Raw genomic sequence first — 20,115 nt, 5'->3', positions numbered from 1 at the left:
TTTTGTTCAAACAATCACCAACACTATTCTTCCTCTGCTATTTGAATTCAATAAAGTTTGAGATACAGTAGAGTCTCACTTATCCGATATCCGTCTTATCCGACACTCTTATCAGATGCACCCTTTTTCCTCCAGCATTTCCTCTTCAATTAAAGGAGTGCTTCCCAACTCTCTTTCCATTCCCAATAAGTGAAAAGGGCAAGACAAGAAGAAGGGAGGAAAAGGGGAAAAGAGGCAGGACTGGAAGCGGAAGTGTCCTCCCTCCTTGCCTCTGTGATTTCCACGCTTCTCTTCCCTGTCTGGGCACTTCCTGCTTGGCTGTTCTAGCTCTGAAGTATTGCCTTGCCTTAACCCTTTGAGTCTCTGTTAGTATTCTAGGTGTCTAGTGCCACATTGGATGAATAACAGTAGGATATTCCATATTATCCAACTTTTTGTTTATCCGACGATCTGCCGGCTCGTGTATGTTGATTAAAATAGTTGACATTATGTTGTTTTGCATAGAACAAGGACAAAATGTTTGTGTTTTTTACTATGTACATAAAAGGTTGATGTATTACCAAAGGACAACAATGGCAGGCAATTGCAGGGAGCAAGTTAGGAAGGGAGGAAATCACCACACAATCAAAACTAAATAGAAAAAATGGGATCTAAAAAGGGGAAATTGTATTTGGGCTACTTTATTACGAAATGATTACATTAAATTCTTGATGAACTATTCACATTCCAGAAAGATTTTGAAATAGGAAATGTTGAAAGCACATTTTCCTCTATCCAAGTCTTAGAGTTAGAATGCTCAGATTGTAAAACTAACTTTGAAGACCTGCATTCAGCATCAACTCTGTCATGAACTGCAGTGGTCATCACTACATTTTTTCTTACCACGCTCCTTCTCTTTACCACATACACTTAAGGAATAACAACCATCATCTTAAAGGTTGAGAAAAGAAATAATCAACATTCAATCTATTATAACATGCAAACAAAAGATGAAGCAATAACCTAATTGGTCTTTGAAAAAAGGACATTTGAGAAAGTGAGAATAAAGTGGAAAATTGATTGTCTTCTTGCCTTACCCTCACAAATCCAATCTCATTTCTGGAGACAGAGATGGTGATGTTGTAGACTGTGATGGTAACATAACCAACATAAGAAACACGAGGATTGCCCCTGTTTTCATTCTTGGCCTCAATCTTGAAAGAAGGGAGAGCTGCATCCAAGCTGCATGTCTTGGCAACAGTGTAGGTACAAGTGCCCATGAAGTCAAAGGTCCTCCCATCAAACGTGTGATAATGGTGATATCCTTGTGCCCAGCAGGTAGATTCAGATTTTGGCACACATACTGGGCGTCTCTCTATGATCTCGCACGTCTCCTCCTTCCCACATTTGATCAAGCTGCATGAAGCAACTGGGTCATCTAGAGAGGAACAAGTCCAGAGCAATTTGTTTAAAACGGCTAATACTTGATAGCATTTGTAAACATGTTCTGTGAATCAAAAACCACATTTGAACTTCCTAAGATGCTACCCTACTTGTTTTCAAACCAAGCTAATTTGGCGTTCATTTAAATGTAAGTTGTTTCCATTTAGGTATTTAAAATATTCTTAAAATGATTTTTTAATCAATGTTTTATAGCGAAATGCAAAGATAAGGTTTCTTACTTCTCATGACTTTATCCAAAAACATTTTTAGTTAAGTAGTGATCAGTAATGATATATTCATAGTGATAATAGTGGAAGAAAAAAGCCTTTCTTCTTGATTAAAAAACTGGAATGTCAGGGAACATCAACTATATGGGAGAATGTAGCCTCTGGTGGCACAATGGGTTAAACCCTTGTGCTGGCAGGACTGAAGACTGACAGGGCGCAGTTTCGAATCTGGGGAGAGTCTGGATGAGCTCCCTATGTTAACTCCAGCTCCCCATGTGGGGACATGAGAGAAGCCTCCTACAAGGATGATAAAAACATCAAAGCATCCGGGCGTCCCCTGGGCAACATCCTTGTAGATGGCCAATTCTCTCACACCAGAAGTGACTTTTATTATTTCTTTCTTTATTTGTTTAAAACATTTATATCCTGCCATTCTCACCCTGAAGGGGAATCAAGTCTCAAGTCCCTCCTGACACCATATATATATATATATATATATATATATATATATATATATATATATAGTAGAATTGGGAACAAATACCTTTTTATTAAAACAAAGGAGAGTCCATGAGAATACAATACACACACACATATAAAGATGATAGATCTCTTGCGCAATAGATCTCAAAGAGAATTGGTGTAAAATGTTTTATAGATGGTATATTACCCCACAAAAACTGGGATCCTTCTACAAAAATATACAGATATTGGGAATACGGATTACAAGAAGGCACATTCTACCACATGTAGTGGACATGTGATAAAGCTAAAAGCTATTGGAGACTGATTCAGGAAGCATCTCAAAAAATTCTTAAAATCAAGATCCAATTGAAACCACAATATGTTTTACTTGGAATTACTGTCAGAGATTTACAGACTTGGAACAACACACAGAAATTCTCTTTAACTATCTGACAAGAATTGTGTATGCGGGAAAACTACCCAATAAACAGCATTGACTAATCAAAGTCATAGAAATTATGGACATGGACAAACTGGCGCAATTAATTTCAAGAGTACCAAAGAAAACCAAGAGGGCAGCAGATTGGCAACTATTCAAAGACCATATGAACTCAGAAAGAGATATGATAATAATATGAAAATACTAGGTAAATTCATGAAAAATATTCCCAATAAAAACAGAGAAAAGAAGAAGCATGTTAAAGATGAAAATGAAAGAGACTGAACACGAAGAGGAAAATTGGAAGACACCAACTTTCCCTTCTTTTCCTCTCTTTCCCCCTCCATCTTTCCATCCCCAGCATTTCTGGAAACCCTAGCAACACCCCCCCTCCTCCCCCAGTAGCAACTCCTGAGTTTTGCCTTCACTGCTTTACCCTACCCCATCCTTCTGCCACTTCCAATTTTTACCTATATGCATATATCAAAAGCCCGTAATAAAAATTTTAAAAACGTATTGCAATCACTGTTGCTGGCAGGGAAAGCATGGGTCTTTTCAGTCTCACATGGGGAGGACATAATCTTGTAAGAGTTCATATCTTTTTCAAGACACCATTCCTTGTCAAGACACCATTCCTTGTCAAAGTGGAGGGAAAATATAGCAATTGTTTCACATTTGTCATAGCCGGAGGAATTAAATGAATGTCAGTTACCTTTGTCAATGCAGGCCATGATTCCATTCTGGATCTCACAGGTTTCATCAGTGGCACAGCTGTGAGTCTCACAGGTCACTTCCTGACCTGGGAGACAGTGGCAGCGCTCCCGGCATCCGTTCAGAAGAACCTGTTCATTGGGCTAGAAGAGTAATAAAGCGATTAGAACTAAGTGGGTGGTGGGAAGAGGAAAGAAATTTTGCATTATGGCTGGAATGCAGCCTCTTTGATGGAATATATCCTCCAATATGCATGAAGGCAACCAGACATCTAAATTTGTGATTTGTGCCTTGCCAGTTTCTCAATAGTATCATTAGGGTCATAACTACCAGGCACATAGCCAGAAAAAAAAAGGGGGGGGGGGATTGAAACAATTTTAATTTTTTAGCAAATCATGAAAAGTAGATCAATAACATAAAATAATTGAAACACATTCTATATTTTATATAGACTTAAGTAAATCAAATTTATTTTAGCTACAAAGTTTCAAGTCCAACCCCCCCCCCCCCCCCCCAGAAATGACACTTAATTGTTTCAGAGCTTAAAACGACTTTTGATTTGTAGCGGTTGACACTGACAGTGTTGCAGAAATCTGAAGAAGTTTCCTCAAGTTCAGAAAAAACTGTCTAACACACACAAGATATACTTCGAGTGCATTTGATCGGTTTTTTTTTTTTTTGGTTTTTTTTTGCAGGTGTTATCTTTTTTTATATCTTGGATCAAACTTTTCCATCAGTGTGTCAGTATCTTGAAGGCATCCGTTGTCAAGTCCTGTGCACTGGTTCAAGTTGGGTTTTAAATGGCCACAATCAATAGAGAGGAACACTTGCAGTTCCTGAACTACTTTCTGTGCTTTATAAACCTTTCTTAAATCTGACTGCAGAATAAGTCCAGAAATGGGATGTACACATATAGCTTATAATATTCATTGGTGTTGGTGAAGTTGCCTGGATGTTGCTTTTACAAGTCTGCCTTGAACAGTTGTGAGGAACCCTCTACCCATAGAATAGAAACTTCTCTACCCATAGAATTATAGAATCGTGGGCTATCCAGTCCAACCCCTGCCAAGAAGCAGGAAAATCACATTCAAAGCACCCCTGACAGATGACCATCCAGCCTCTGTTTAAAAGCCTTCAAAGAAGGAGCCTCCACCACACTGCTTTTTTTTTTTTGTCGTGTCAGGAGTGACCTGAGAAACTGCAAGTTGCTTTTGGTGTGAGAGAATTGGCCGTCTGCAAGGACGTTGCCCAGGGGACACCCGGATGATTTTTTTGATGTTTTATCATCCTTGTGGGAGGCTTCTCTCATGTCCCCACATGAGGAGCTGGAGCTGATAGAGGGAGCTCATCTGCCTCTCCCCGGATTCAAACCTGCTACCTGTCAGTCTTCAGTCCTGCCGGCACAGGGGTTTAACCCACTGCGCCACCGGGGGCTCCCTACTCCCTACCACACTGCTGAACAGCTCTCACCATTAGGAATACCCATCCTATCTATCCCTCTCTTAGAGCTGTGAACGGATCTTAGAGCTGTGAACGGATTTTCAAAACAGGTTCTGGCTGTTCCAGCTCTTTCGGCAAGCCGTAACGGCATGAGCGGTACTGCCATTTTTTTTCCGGCACCAACAGACCATGTGGTTGCCGAAAACAGCTGCCTTCAGTTTCTTCTGGCTACATTTGGAGTGCAGAGAGGGAGGCAGTCATGTGTGCATGGGTTTCCCTGTGAGGCTGCGAGCACTGCTGCCTTCCTGAGCCAATTGGAACAAGAAAGCCGCTCACGTGCTCCGTGTTCTACCTCAGTGCCTTCGCTGCTCTTAGGATCTTGCTTTTGGACTTAATTCCAATCATATCCTTTGCTAATTTCATTTATGGGCTGTGAAAGGGCATTTTGGTGGTGGTGGTGGTGGTTTAAATATTGGGGTGGATAGTATTACTAAAGGGAGTGGATAGTTTGATTCCTTTGAGTCCCCACAGGTAAAATTCAATTCCTCCCCAGGTCTAGTTGAAGGATATTAGATGAAAGGATGCCAGAAATAGGGGTGTCTTAAGCCTGGTGCTTTAACCCAGGGCTAGCTGAAGGAGATTGAAGAAAAGCATGCCAGAAATAGGTGTTTATTGAGCCTGATGCTTTAACCCAGATCTAGCTCAAGGAGACTGAAGGAAAAGATGTGAAAATAGGGGTTTCTTAAGCCTGATGCTTTAACCCAGATCCAGCTGAATGGAGATTAAAGGAAAGGATGCCATAAACAGGGGTTTCTTAAGACTGAAGCATTAAAATGGCAGAAAGGGGAGCCTTGTAAGACATAGACTTAGCATGGGGATTTAGTTAACCAGTTAAGTTTCATGACTATAGGGTTTTTTTAACCTGAAACATTTTGGTGATGGGGGAGAGGGAGAAGAATTTAAAGCCCTTGGCTACAGGGTTGATGACTGCAGATGCCAAGATAAACCTACCTTGTAGTAGCGTCCATTCTTGTAGCAACCACAACTTTCTACAGGAACACAGCCATGGCCATCAAAAAAGTAGCCACTGTTACACTGGCAGCCCTCTGCACAGCCCTCTGGACATGCTCTGGCGTCAGTAATCTTGGTACAGCTGGTGGAGCAGAGATTTGCACAAACCTCATAGTGACTGTTGGCTGGACAGCTGAGAGCTAAATTAGACAAATAACTGAATTAGATGGGAAGATTACCTACACAAAAAAGGACAGGGAAGGTGGGGAATTGGTAAATATTGTGATCATGCAAAGAAGATAAAAGGTTGATCTATTCCAGTTGGATACAGTGTGCTGCATAAACATAACTCACGGCAAAAGGATGGAGTTCTCCAAGGCTGGACAGAAGCTCCGGACCCTTGGCAGGCAGACACATAGCTCTGGATGCTCTGACACAATGCGGAGCTGTCCCCATTGGCCAGACACACATCATAAACACAGGTGTTGAAGTACACACTGGGGTCCACTTGGCTGTGGCAAGCTTTGAAGGGGCCAGCGGATGCATTGAGGATCCCACAGTAGTTGCGCTGCTTGAACATGTCCTTCTTCCTCTCGTCGCAGACCAGGCAGCTACTCCCAGAGCATCCATCCGAACAGGATGTTTCTCTTCCAGGAATCAGAACCTTCCAAGCAGCCCCAAATGTAGCTACGTCAGAGGTTGTCCTGCTGTCAGGGAGTAGAAACTCATCATTCTTCACTCCATTGTAGTTCCCACATAGGCCTTGCATTTCACCTCGGTATATGCCCGGGACAGTGACTATCATGTGGTAAATCAAGTCATAACCCACAATGAGGCCAAAATCCGTTTGTATCAATACTTTCAGGCCATGCTGGTAGGCTCTAAGCTGTCCTCCGGAAACAGAAAGGGTCATGGGAAGGGGTTGGAACACACCATTCACCTAAGAGAAAACAATTTGCATAAAGTCAGGTTCATTTGGTTTCAAAAGTCATGCCTGATAACCAAAAATCAACTGACAACCAAAAATCAAAATGACAGATAACTCTTCATAGCTATTTTTGCTAAGGGGATTCCAACAATTAAATAAATTAAATTCGAACTTTTCATTTTCATGCCATTCTCTTCATATTTTGAAACAAAAAAAGAAAAAGAAAAATGCAACAGATCAACAACATACAACCGGGCTGTAGTGCAGTTAGTTGAGAGCTAGCTGCATTAAATCAAAGACTGGCCAAGAGGTCATGAATTCGAAGCCAGCCCAGGTCAGAGTGAGCTTCCAGCCATTCATCTAGCTTACTGTTGACCTATGCAGCCCGAAAGACAGTTGCATCTGTCAAGTAGGAAATTTAGGTACCACTTATGTGGGGAGGCTAATTTAACTAATTTATGACACCATAAAAACTTCCATCAGTGTGCAGAAGAATGAGGAAATACTCCATCAAAAGACTCAGTGTCACAATGGATGGTGAAGCAGCAGTTCCCCCTGGCACCAGAACTGAGTCGGGATCCAGCATACCCTCATGAAGCCAGAAAAGCTTGGACACAGCTGGAATATTAAATTGCTTCTGTGTCTGTCTGTATATGTTGTTTGTCTACCTTGTATTGAATGTTTGCCATGTATATATGCATTATAATCCGCCCTGAGTCCCCTGAGGGGTGTGAAGGGCAAAATATGCATACTGTAAATAAATAAATAAATAAATAAATAAATAAATAAATAAATGGTTACAGATTTACAGCAGGTCATTTTACCAATAATGATTGAAATGGGGGACTGCCTTCTTATTAATTACATCATTAATAAGTTTGAAAAGTAACTTATTTTTATTTGTTAATGGTAATTGCAACATGATCTAAATTTAACCATTTCCTTTCAAAACATACTCACCTTCACTTGTCCTGGTTTGTTCTGCACTAATGTCACTGTAAGCCCATACACCATGAGAGAGATTGCCTTGGTATCTGAGCTCTTCCCATCACCATAAACCTCATTCTCCACATTCACAGTGAACTGAGGCAGTTTCCCATTTTCCGTATTAGTTTTAGCCAAGGTATATGTACAAGTGCCTTGGAAATGATAGTATAGTCCATCAAAGGAAACATAGTGAGGGATGCCAAAAACTGAGCAGGTAGCATTGCCAACTGAGTGACATTTCTGAATGCCATCAAGCAACCTGCATTCTTCATCAGGACCACAGGAGACAGCTTCACACTTCACAGTCCCTCCCGGCTGGCATATACAACGCTTCTCACATGTTGGGTAGAACGTGTCTTCTGCCAAGTAATAGCGATCCTCATAGAAGCAACCACATTGGGACACAGGGACACACTGATCTCCACTCAGCACAAAGCCTTCATCGCACACACAGCCTTCTTGGCATTTGGATGAACAAGGGACAGGGACAGAGATGCTGCCACAGGTAGCCTGGGTACAGTCCTGGGCACAGAGTTCATAGTGGCTATTTGCCGCACAAGGCAGACCTGGTAGTTGAAAAGAAAAAGTGATAGGAAGCTCCAGTTGGTTATTATGAGGGTTGACAGATGCTGTTGAACAATAAGCTATATCTGGCCTAACCAACAGGTACAATGCTGGGATCTGCAGTCCAACAAGTTTAGAAGGTCAATATGATTCTCACCCCAACTAAATGGAGAACAATAGTTTTATCTTCTTTTGTTGCTTGTCAGCAAATTTATTTCAAGTTATTATTTATTTCAAATCATCCTTCCTCTTCCCTTTTTCAACAGTAGAATGTGTTTTTATGTGTTGCATTCTGTCTTATGCACAATGCAAAGAATCCTACTCTCCTCTGTATCTGGCAGCCTGGCACCAAAGTACCTACATGTGGTGGAGGCTCCTTCTTTGGAGGCTTTTAAACAGACGCTGGATAGCTATCTGTCGGGGGTGCTTTGAATGCAGTGTTCCTGCTTCTTAGCAGGGGGTTGGACTGGATGGCCCATAAGGTCTCTTCCAACTCTATGATTCTATGATTCTATATGTTCAAAGACAGGTGACCAACTTTTGTCACTCTAGGGCTTGCTGGCAAAACTTGGGAGTAATGGAGGCCTAAAATTCAAATAAGCTAACCTCTTTGAGCAGCAAATAGTTTTATCACCTGAAAGAAAGGGTGCCTTTCTTTCAGAACAAGCAGAAAAGTATAATAGTCTCAATTTTTATGCTTCCTCTCAGCAAGGTGGCAAGTTGCCACTTTGAGGCACTTCTTCTGAGGGTAGAAATGCCTCAGCTCATGCCTTCATCACTCTTCCTTTCTCTTTTCAGTGGTTGCCTCTGTTTTCTCCTTCTCCTACAAAAGGGGAAAGCCACCAACACCACACCATTCATATCCCATCCTTGGGGGGGGGGGGGATAGTGTCGCCATGAAGACCCCACAAACATTCACAGTGAAACTTGGTTTCTCCCTCATAAATAAGGGAAATGAATAAGTAGGGCACTTCTCTATGGAGCCTGTCAAATCTCATCCATGACATACATCTATTTCTGGTGAGGCTCTGTGCCAGCTGCGTCAAGGAAGTGTGGCAGGAGGGGGAAACCTAAAAATGGGAGACTCCTTGTGTTCATGTTAAGAATCAGGGCTAACGTGGGTGCATGCCGGAAAGCTATACTTTTCAGCATGTGATGGGCAAGTGGATGGTGAGGGTGACGCAGGGCACCAGGCAAAATATTTCCTCTGCTGCCCCACTATTTGCCCTGCTGCCCTAGTACGCCAACCTCCCTCCCCCTGTCCCTCACATCAGGACTTCAATGTGATGAGGTCCCTAAGCTCAAAGCCTCGGTGGACCACACCAAATCTTTCTGCCCATGGGGCAAATGTTGCGCAGGTCTGCTCAAGACTGTTTTAAAAAACAAGTTTTCTTCCACGGGAAGAAATGGAACACAAAACACATAGTATTCCCTTTCTTTTACACACACACATTATACAAATGTTTTCTTTCACCCAAACAATCTACTAAGGAGGGTTTGCACTTACTGCAGAAGGTGTTGGTTCTCCATGCCTCAAGGCTTCCGCCAGCCGCCTGACAGGCTTCTGCATAATTGGTGATGGCTTGGCAAATCACAGCTTCTTGGCCTTCAAAAAAGCAAGAATCATAGACACAATCCTGGAAGTATTCCTCAGGTTCAATTGTGCTGTGACACCGTTGAAAAGGGCCCCTCTTGGCTAGGATGAGCCCGCATTCCCTCCCAAGGTAGCGTTGGTGGCTCTCAATGGCTGACAGCCCAGAACATTCTTCTTTGTCCATCTCAGTGCATCCTGGTACCTCCTGCATTTTCCAGCTCTCACCAAAGGAGGATGGACTCAGAGCCATTTTCCCATCTTTCCTGGTCATCTCATCAAATTTGTTGCCATTGAAGTTCCCACAGAGACCACAAAGGGCATTGGCATAAGTGCTAGGCACTGTCACAGTGACCCGATTTTGCCAGTCAAAGGTGACAGTCAGGTGGAAATCAGTCTGGACCACTGCCTCTTTCCCTTTCCGGTAGAGGAGGATCTCATTGCTTCTGATGTTGTAAGGCAGACGTGTCAACAAGCCATTCACCTGAGAACATTGAAAAGGAGAGCAATGGGGAAATAATTCTGGATGCACAAAAACAAATAATATTTTCATTTCACCCCCCGGGTATATAATGTTTTTGCTTAGTATGAAATCAAATGTTCACACACAGAGGACTGTTGTTGTTTTTTTAAAGTGGGGTACACCTTGTCTGTCTCCTGAGGAATCTGTATAATGACCAAGTAGCAAGAGTAAGAATAGACCATGGAACAACCAACTGGTTCAAGGTTGGGAAAGGAGTACAGCAAGGCTGTATGCTCTATTCAACTTGTATGCAGAACACATCATGCGATGGGCGGAGCTTGACAAATCTAAGACTGGAGTTAAATTTGCTGGAAGAAAAATTAACAACCTTTGATATGAAGATGATAACACTTTGATAGCTGAAAGCGAGAAGGACTGAGCAGCCTTATAACCAAAGTGAAAGAAATAAGTGCAAAAGCTGGGTTGCAGTTAAACATAAAAAACCAAGATGATGGCAACCAGACTGATTGATAACTGGCAATTAAAGGGAGAAAACGTGGAGGCAGTGACAGAGTGTATATTTCTAGGTGCAAAGATGACTACAGATGCAAACTGTAGCCAGGAAATCAGATGTTTATTTCTTGGGAGTAGAACAATGTCCAAACTCAACAAAACAGTGAAGAGTAGAGACATCACACTGGCAACGAAGATCTGCATAGTAAAAGCAAAAGTATTCCCCATAGTAACCTACGGATGTGAGAGCTGAACCATAAGGAAGGCTGAGCGAAGGTAGATAGATGCTTTTGAACTGCGGTGTTGGAGGAAAGTTCTGAGAGTGCCTTGGACATAGCAGATCGAACCAGTACATACTTCAGGAAATAAAGCCCGACTGCTCATTGAAGGGAAGGATATTAGAGGCAAAGATGAAGCACTTTGGTTACATAATGAGAAGACAGGAAAGGTTGGAGAAGAGAATAATGCTTGGGAAAATGGAAGGAAAAAGGAAGAGGGGCCGACCAAGGGCAAGATGGATGGATGGTATTCTTTAAGTGACTGGCTTGACTTTGAAGGAACTGGGGGTGGCCATGGCCGACAGGGAGCTCTGGTGTGGGCTGGTCTATGAGGTCACGAAGAGTTGGAAGTGGCTGAACAAATAAACAACAACAAACAGTTTTCTATGGAAAGGATGCTAGAGTTTTAAATTGAATAATGCCATAAAGCTGTAATAAATTATTTCTTGACTTTTAATTATGGGTAATGGTAAACAAGTAATGTCTGATAACTTTCTGCTCTGTTTTGTTCTATGGTTCAAAGAGCAATTTTACTGTTGTCTTTTTAAAGTGGGGTACAGATTTCTATGGTTTGGTTGACCCCAAATCTGTCCATGGAAAGGACGTTAGAGCAATTTTACTCTTGTTTTTACTTTTCTTTAGTTTTGGAGCTTATTTATGTATGATACCAAGCCAGTGGATCAATGACGGGTCATCTGACATTTCTGGCATGTTTAACTTCACATGGCCACATTCAGTCTGGTCAAGACTCACAGAAACTAAGGTCCAACATCTGGGGAACTAAAATGTTTCCTTAACCATGAACTAGAGCAGTGGTTCTCAACCTTAGGGTCCCCAGATGTTTTGGCCTTCAACTCCGAGAAATCCTAACAGCTGGAAAACTGGCTGGGATTTCTGGGAGTTGTAAGCCAAAACACCTGGGGACCCACAGATTGAGAACCACTGCACTGGAGGATCCTGCTCCCCCATTTAGAAGGCATCTCACTCAAGCTTAGAATAGTGATCAGCTTTATTATATAGATTGCAATGTGTGGTTTTCGAAAATATGGAAAAAGGTTTGTACAACATTAAATCACTGTTGAAAAGGGAGTAACTCACCATGACTTTTCCTGGATGTTCTCTACTAATCACAATCACTGTTCCTTCCACCCTGATCTCCACCACTTTGGGGAGGATGGCAGAGGAGCCAATTGCATGGTCATTTTGGACATGAACCTGGAAATCCACCAAATCTCTTCTCTTCTCACAGAGCCCTGTCAACTGATACACACAAGTGCCCTGGAAGTCAAACTTCGGACCATCAAAGCTACTGTAATGAGTGCCCCTTGAAGCAGAACAGGTGGCATAACTGGTGGGATAGCAATTCTGGATGCCATCCTCCACCCTGCACTGCTCTCCACTCCTGCAGCCTCTTGTCTGGCAGATCACATGCTTGGTTTCTGGGTCACAGGTGCAGCGTCTTGTGCAGCTGGAATCTCCCCAGAATTGCTCTCCTGGAGAGAAGAGCTTTCCTTCAAAGAGACAGCCACAGTCACCCTTGGGAATGCATTTACCAGCATCCCACACAAAACCTTCATTGCACTGGCAGGTCTCAATGCAAGGCAATGAGGCACAGCTGCTGGGAAGAGCTTCGTTGTTGCAGGTAATGGGACACGCAGGTCCACAGGCCTTGTATTGGCTGTTTGCAGGGCAAACTAAGGAGGCTGTGGAAGGAAGAAGACACGAGTTAAAAACATAAAAGATTGAATGGAGACAATGTTACAAAGATGAACAGATTTTGCTTTAATCCAGTCCATAAGGAATGGTCCTCAACCTGTGGGTCCCCAGGTAAATCTTCCAGAAATCCCAGCCAGTTTACCAGCTGTTAAGATTTCTGGGAGCTGAAGGCCAAAACATCTGGAGAGCCACAGGTTGAGAACCACTGCCATAAGACTGGGCTGTGTGGCACAGCTAGTTAGTAGCCAGCTGCATTAAATCAATACTGACCGAGAAGTCATGAGTTTGAAGCCAGCCTAGGTTGGAGTGAGCTCCCAACCATTAATGGTCTAGATTTATGTTGACCTATACAGCCCGAACTACAATTGCATCTGTCAAGTAGGAGAGTTAGGTACTGCTTTATGCGGGGAGGCTAATTTACGACACCATAAAACCTTACAGTAGCCTGCATAAGAATGAGGAAGTACTCCATCAACAATTTGGTGTCACAAATAGACTGGTGAAGCGGCAGCTCTCCCTGTGACCGGAATCAAGCATACTCTCATGAAGCCAGAAAGCTGGATTGTTAAATCTGTGTCTGTCTATATATGTTGTATGTTTAATGGCATTGAATGTTTCCCATGTATGTGTGCATTGTAATCCGCCCCGAGTCCCCTGCAGGCTGAGAAGGGCAGAATATAAATACTGTAAATAAAAAAAAATAAAAAAAATAAGGGAATGCCTTTCATGAGCAGTCTCTATTCCTAGCATTTCCATTTGTTCTGAATCCCGCTTCCCGGCATCTCCCTGGGATACTCACAGCATCCAGTGGGTGTTCTCCAGTCAGAAACAGCAATTCCTTCTTTCTGGCAAGTTTCTGCATAATTCTTCAGGGATTCACACAGCACTTCTTTCAGCCCATCATTCAAACATACATCGTGGGCACAGTTTTCCAGAAAGATTTCAGGGTTGATCACTGAATGGCATTGGCTGAATGGGCCAGTCTCTCCTTTGCTGATCCAGCCACAGAAGGGTTCTGCTTTATAATTTTTGGTCTGTGCTGAAGAGCAGCTTTTGCAACCCCCTGGACAGTCATCCCAGCAGAATTTGTCATCATTCTCCACCTTCCAGCTGCTCCCAAATTCCACGGGACTGGAGACCAAAGCTCCTCTGGGGGTGACGAAATCATCCGTGGGGTCATTGTTGTAGTTCCCACAGAGGCCGCACACACTCTCCGAAAACTTCTTGGGGATCTTGATCAGCAAAACATCATCCCAGTCATAGGAGACCTTCAGGGAGAATTCAGTCTCAATAAGGATGGAGCCTCCATTCTGGTAGAGATGGAGCTTCCCTTCATTCAAGGAAATGGGCAGGTGGGACAGTTGGTTGTCTATCTGCAGGAGAGATCACATACAATAAAAAACAGTGGATGAGGTTTTTTGATATGTCCTAATGATAGATTTGAAGTAGTGGTGTTTTTAAGGGCAACCTTCTCTTTCCTTCAAATTTATATATGTTTACTCGAAGAAGAGACATTTAGAGATAAAAAAGCGGAATAAACAAAATTTTGATTATTTTTACTATGAACAATTCTAAGTCTGCAGTTTAAAACTAATAGATGAAATCATGCTCATTCCCCTATCCTGCTTCCTACTTTTGCTATGTATGTTTCCAGTCAACAATAGAAAGGCATATATCGGAGGGCAAGGCCACACGAATATTGAAAATAACATTGAAAATATAACATTAGACAACGTATCTGCCACCCTACAAATCAGTAGTTGCCAACCTTTGATCCTCCAAGTGTTTTGGAATTCAACTCCCACCACTCCCAGCTATCTTAACAGCTGGGTTGTTGGGTTGTTGTACGTGTTCTAGAAGCCATGTTCTAGAACCATTTTTTCCTGATGTTTCGCATGAATCTATGGCAGGCATCCTCAGAGGTTGTGAGCTCTGTTGGAAACTAGAAAAATTGAGTTTATATATCTGTGGAATGTCCAGGGTGGGAGAAAGAACCCTTGCTTATTGGAACTAGGTGCGCGCGCCCTGAATTGCCCTTCAAAAACAGCCTTTAGACAATTGTTGAAAGTAAAAGAAAAATGCATTACTTCAGGAAATACAAAGGATAAGGAAATGCAATTGAAAAGTGCAAAAGGAAGCAAGGAAGTCTTAATCCAGACACAAATTAAAGTCTCTTACAAAGTCCCAAATGAAACACCAGTCTTCCATCAGACAACGGGCAATGAACTAAGTCCTTAGCAGCAAGCACAAAGCAGATTCCATTAGAGTGAACACTTCAGTATCAGAGTTGTTGTTACCAGCAAAAGCTGACTACTTCTGCTCTGATTTAGAGCCCCGAATTCCCCATGCAGGAGGAGCTAGAGCAGTGGTTCTCAACCTGGGGTCCCCAGATGTTTTTGGCCTACAACTCCCAGAAATCCCAGCCAGTTTACCAGCTGTTAGGATTTCTGGGAGTTGAAGGCCAAAAACATCTGGGGACCCCAGGTTGAGAACCACTGAGCTAGAGTGTCTCTCAATTAACTCAGCATTTTTAGCAGCTATTCTGGCTGAATGCTGTTTGTGTTCTGTCTCTTTTTGTCTCTCTAGAAATGTGGGCACTTTCAAACCCTCATCGTCGGATTCTTCTTCTCCCTCCAATTCCTGAGCACTTCCCTGCTCCCCTTCTTCTTCCGAAGATGAGGAATCCCCAACAGTGTGAATGTTTCAATTGGCCATCTTGATTAGCATTTGATGACCTGACATTTTTTAAGGTGTGGCTTGTTACTGCCTTTGTTGAGAGGTGATTAGCTGTCCCTGATCTGGAGTTCCCCTGTGTTTGCGTGTTGTTCTTTATTTGCTGTTATAATTTTAGATTTTTTTAAATACTGGTAGCCAGATTGTGTTCATTTTCATGGTTTCTTTCTTTCTGTTGAAACTGTTACCAGCTGTTAGGAATTGTGGGAGCTGAAGTCCAAAACACCTGGAGGACTAAAGGTTGAGAACCACTGCTCTAAATATATGAAACAAATATGCATGTAATGGTTTATTTAGGAACACAAAGTTCAGGAGAACATTAATTTAACATCAAAAAGGTTGACCAGACTTGGGACACTTTCACATTATATTATTCTACTATGCCATAGAGACATCTTATGGAATACTGCAATTTGCAGTTTAGGCAAATGTATTTAGAATTTTCATATAAAGGAATCCAGTGTCTCCCAAAACTGCAAACTCAGAAAACTATAAATGACGGAGTTCCAGAAATTCAAGGACTTTTGTAATCATGACTGAATTCCCAGTTCAAAAATTGTGCCAGCAACTGTCCAGAACTACTATTTTTTATTCTACTCTTCTAATTCAACCACAAGCAGAGTAGGGGAAACAATAAACAACACAACTTCCCTTCTAGAACTTTCTAAAGGGGGTCATTCATCATCATAGTTCACAAGAATTATATTTTTGCTGGTAAGTACTAGAAAAACCGACAGCCAAAGCAATTTCCAATGTCACTGTTAAAATCAGAATGCCAATTGTTATTCCTCTGAGCATAAATAGTTGGGTTATTATAACATCATTGGAATGATGGGCAATTCCAGGAAAGGAACAATGGCAAAACATAGAGTCATAGAAGGATTTTCAGTTTGCAAAACCAAAAAACCAAACCAAGGCAAAACAAGGCAATAAAAAAACCCCAAAAACTAAACAGGTAAATGCATGTGGATTTAACTAATTTAAGACACCATAAAACCTTCCAGCAGCGTGCAGAAGAATGAGGAAGCACTCCATCAAAGGACTCGGTGTCACAAATGGATGGTGAAGTGGCAGCTCCCCCTGTGGCCTGAATCGAGCATACCCTCATGAAGCTGGAAAAAGCTGGAATGTTAAATTGCCTCTGTGACTGTCTATATATATTATATATCTAATTGGCATTTAATGTTTGCCATGTATATGTGCATTGTGATCTGTCCTGAGTCACTGTGGGGTAAGAAGGGAGGAATATAAATACTGTAAATAAATAAATCGGCATGTGAGTTTAAAACTTTTCTAACAGTTTATCAGACTTTTAATTTAACGAAAGGGAGAATGATTGCAGAGACAGAGTTTCAGATGTTATTGCCGTAAGAAACAAAACAGAAGTAAATGCATTTGATTCAGAGGTAATCAATTTTAGATGAAGACATAAATAGGAAGTTTAGGATGATAAAATAGAAATACTGGATGACAGTTTTATCTTAAAGCATAAGAAAGAGATATGTTTGCAAGTTCAATAGAACATGCATGCCATTTGAGCTACCAGTGATTCCATTACTTTTAAAGAATGGGAAAGAAGTCATTTTGACGCAGTTACTCTTTAAACATTGGGAAGTCATAACAAACAGAAATATCTTTGTCTTCCTCTCTTACCCTGACAAATCCATTCTCGTTTCTGTTGACAGAGATGGTGATATTATAGACAGTTATAGTCACTAAACCAACATTAGAAGCACGGACATCCCTCTTGTTTTCATTCTTGGCCTCAATGCTGAAAAAAGGCACGGTCGCATCCAGGCTGCAAGTCTTGGCAATGGTGTAGGTACAGCTGCCTCTGAAGTCATAGTTCCTCCCATCAAAGGTATGATAATGGCGATTTCCTTGTGCCCAGCAAGTGGATTCAGACCCTGCCAAACACACTGGGCGCTCCTCTTGAATCTCACACATCTCTTCTTTCTTGCACTGGATCAAGCTGCACGACGCAACTGGCACACCTAGAATGGGACAACTGCCTTGTCATTGCACTAAATTATAGTGTCATTCACTTAAAATACTCAGTGAAGTTAAAGACTTTTATGGTAGTTAGGAGATATTTTGGTTACTGTGAGTTTTCCGGGCCATGTGGCTATGTTCCAGAAGCATTTTCTCCTGATGTTTCACCCACATCTATGATCGACATCCTCAGAGGTTGTGAAGTCTGTTGAAAACTATGCAAGTGAGGTTTATATATCTGGAATATCCAGGGTGGGAGAAAGAACTCTTGTCTGCTTGAGGAAAGTGTGAATGTTGCAATTGGTCACCTTGATAAGCTTTTAATGGCCTTGCAGCTTCAAGGACTAGCTAATTCCTGCTCGGGGGATTCTTTGTTGGGAACTGTTAACTGGCCCTTATTGTTTTATCAATAAGGTACAGGTATCTATATCAAAATGCCACGAAAATCAATAGAAATAGGTAAAGGTTGTCCCCTGACATTAAGTCCAGTCATGTCTGACTCTGGGGGTTGGTGCTCATCTCCATTTCTAAGCCAAAGAGCCGGCATTGTCTATAGACACCTCCAAGGTCATGTGGCCAGCATAACTGCATGGAGCAGCGTTACCTTCCCGCCGGAGCGGTACCTATTGATCTGCTCACATTTGCATGTTTTCGAACTGCTAGGTTGGCAGAAGCTAGGGCTGACAGCGGAAGCTCACGCCGCTCCCCGGAATCAAACTGCGACCTTTCGGTCAACAAGCTCAGCAGCTCAGCACTTTAACCCACTGCGTCACTGAGGGCTCTACTTATTTCAATAGAAATAAACAATTCAAAAAAATTCTCACTACAGTGTTAAACTGATTCTAGAGTGTCAGTGTTCTCATACAATCTTTAATATATTTTCTCATGCAAACTTAAAAATATGTATTCATAATACAGTATGTCTGTATTGGTAAGTATATTTCTAGGATGTGTTTTTCTATCATTTGTTACAGCCCTCACTGGGTACTAACTTATTCATATCCTGTACCACATGAAACATAACATACATAAATATCAAAAGGAAAACAGCCCAAAAATCTGGTATATACAGTGTTCCCTCACTTATCGCGGGTGTTACGTTCCAGGACCCCCCGTGATAACTGAAAATCCACAATGTAGGGATGCTATACTGTATATGTACAGTATAGCTCTGTCCACTCCTCTCTCCCTCTCTTCCCTCTCTATCTTCCTCTCCTCTTTCCCCTTTTGTTCCTCCTTTCCTCCCCACTCCCCTTCCTGGAGCCACCCTTCTTCCTCCCTCCCTGCTTTCCCACTGGCATGGGGCTCTAACCCGTTTGCCCAAGGAAGAGCGACCAAGAAGCTGCCTTGGCGGCCCTTTCTGGTAATGGTGGAAGCTGCCTTGGCAGCCCTCTCCAGGCTCTTTGCCAGCCACATAACACCTCCTTCCCAGCCCGCCACCTCCTCCAGCCAGGGCAATGCACCCGGCTTCCAAAGAAGAAGCACTGGCAGAAGCTGTCTTGGCGGCCCTCTCCGCACCCCTCGCCGGTGCCACTTTGGGGCTCTTCGCCAGCTACACACGCCTGTGAGTAACTCTGCAACTCAAGTCTGTGGCAGCATGTACAGTGTTCCCTTGCTACTTATATTTAATTTTTTTGTTGAAAAAACACGAAACAGCGAGTCTGCGGGAAGCGAACCGCGAGGTAGCGAGGGAACACTGTATACATAACACAACAACAAGTAATCCTGGGTACAAGGACATTGTTCCATATTATACAGTATATTAATAAGTTAGTACCCAGTGGGGGCTGTAAGAAAAAGTTTGCATGAGCCCCCGGTCAAACCCCTGTGCCGGCAGGACTGAAGACTGACAGGTCACAGGTTCGAATCCAGGTAGAATGCGGATGAGCTCCCTCTATCAGCTCCAGCTCGTCATGCGAGGACATGAGAGAAGCCTCCCACAAGGATGGTAAAACTTCAAAACATCCAGGCATCCTCTGGGCATCGTTCTTGCAAACGGCCAATTCTCTTACACCAGAAGCGACTTGCAGTTTCTCAAGTCGCTCCTGACACGACAAAAATCAAATGAGAACATTTTCACTCTAGAACAGAGGGCCTCAAACGTTTTAAACAGAGGGCTGGGTCACAGTCCCTCAAACTGTTGGAGGACTGGATTATAATTTGAAAAAAAAAAAGAATTCCTATGCACACGGCACATATCTTATTTGTAGTGCAAAAAACACTTAAAAACAATACAATAATTAAAACGAAGGACAATTTTAACAAATATAAACGTATTCGTATTTCAGTGGGAAGTGCTTTTGGCTGATGAGATAGGGTTGTTGTTGTTATTGTGTGCTTTCAAGTCATTTCAGACTTAGGGTGACCATGAGCGCGGGCCAGGTAAATAACCTTAGAGGGCCGTATCCGTCCCCCGGGCCTTAGTTTGAGGACCCTGCTCTAGAATCACTTTAACACTGTAGTGAGAATTAAAATTGTTTTTGAATTGTTTATTCCCAATTGTTTTATGTCAGGAATTCCCCTGTTGTTTGAATGTTGCTCTTTATTTACTGTCCTGATTTTAGAGTTTTTAATACTGGTAGCCAGATTATGTTCATTGTCATGGTTTCCTCCTTTCAGCTGAAATTGTCCACAT

General features: G+C 42.3%; 1 protein-coding gene across 2 annotated transcripts in view; it reads right to left on the bottom strand.

The window, feature by feature from the left end:
- LOC132780618 (IgGFc-binding protein-like) overlaps positions 1-20,115 on the bottom strand; it is a 92,979-nt gene that overhangs the window by 67,470 nt on the left and 5,394 nt on the right. For both annotated transcript variants that reach the window (XM_067462483.1, XM_067462484.1), the window contains 9 exons: positions 17,142-17,482; positions 13,555-14,128; positions 12,138-12,742; positions 9,702-10,269; positions 7,604-8,196; positions 6,070-6,655; positions 5,716-5,915; positions 3,266-3,407; positions 1,077-1,417 (listed from right to left, as the gene is read on the bottom strand). In XM_067462483.1, coding sequence (XP_067318584.1) covers positions 1,077-1,417; positions 3,266-3,407; positions 5,716-5,915; positions 6,070-6,655; positions 7,604-8,196; positions 9,702-10,269; positions 12,138-12,742; positions 13,555-14,128; positions 17,142-17,482 — 3,950 coding nt within the window. The remainder of the gene's footprint in view (positions 1-1,076; positions 1,418-3,265; positions 3,408-5,715; positions 5,916-6,069; positions 6,656-7,603; positions 8,197-9,701; positions 10,270-12,137; positions 12,743-13,554; positions 14,129-17,141; positions 17,483-20,115) is intronic.

The sequence above is a fragment of the Anolis sagrei genome, chromosome Y (genome assembly GCF_037176765.1).
Source record: "Anolis sagrei isolate rAnoSag1 chromosome Y, rAnoSag1.mat, whole genome shotgun sequence".
Classification (NCBI taxonomy): domain Eukaryota; kingdom Metazoa; phylum Chordata; class Lepidosauria; order Squamata; family Dactyloidae; genus Anolis; species Anolis sagrei.
The sequence above is the reverse complement of the archived record's forward strand: the minus strand, read 5'-3'. Positions and strand labels throughout refer to the sequence as shown.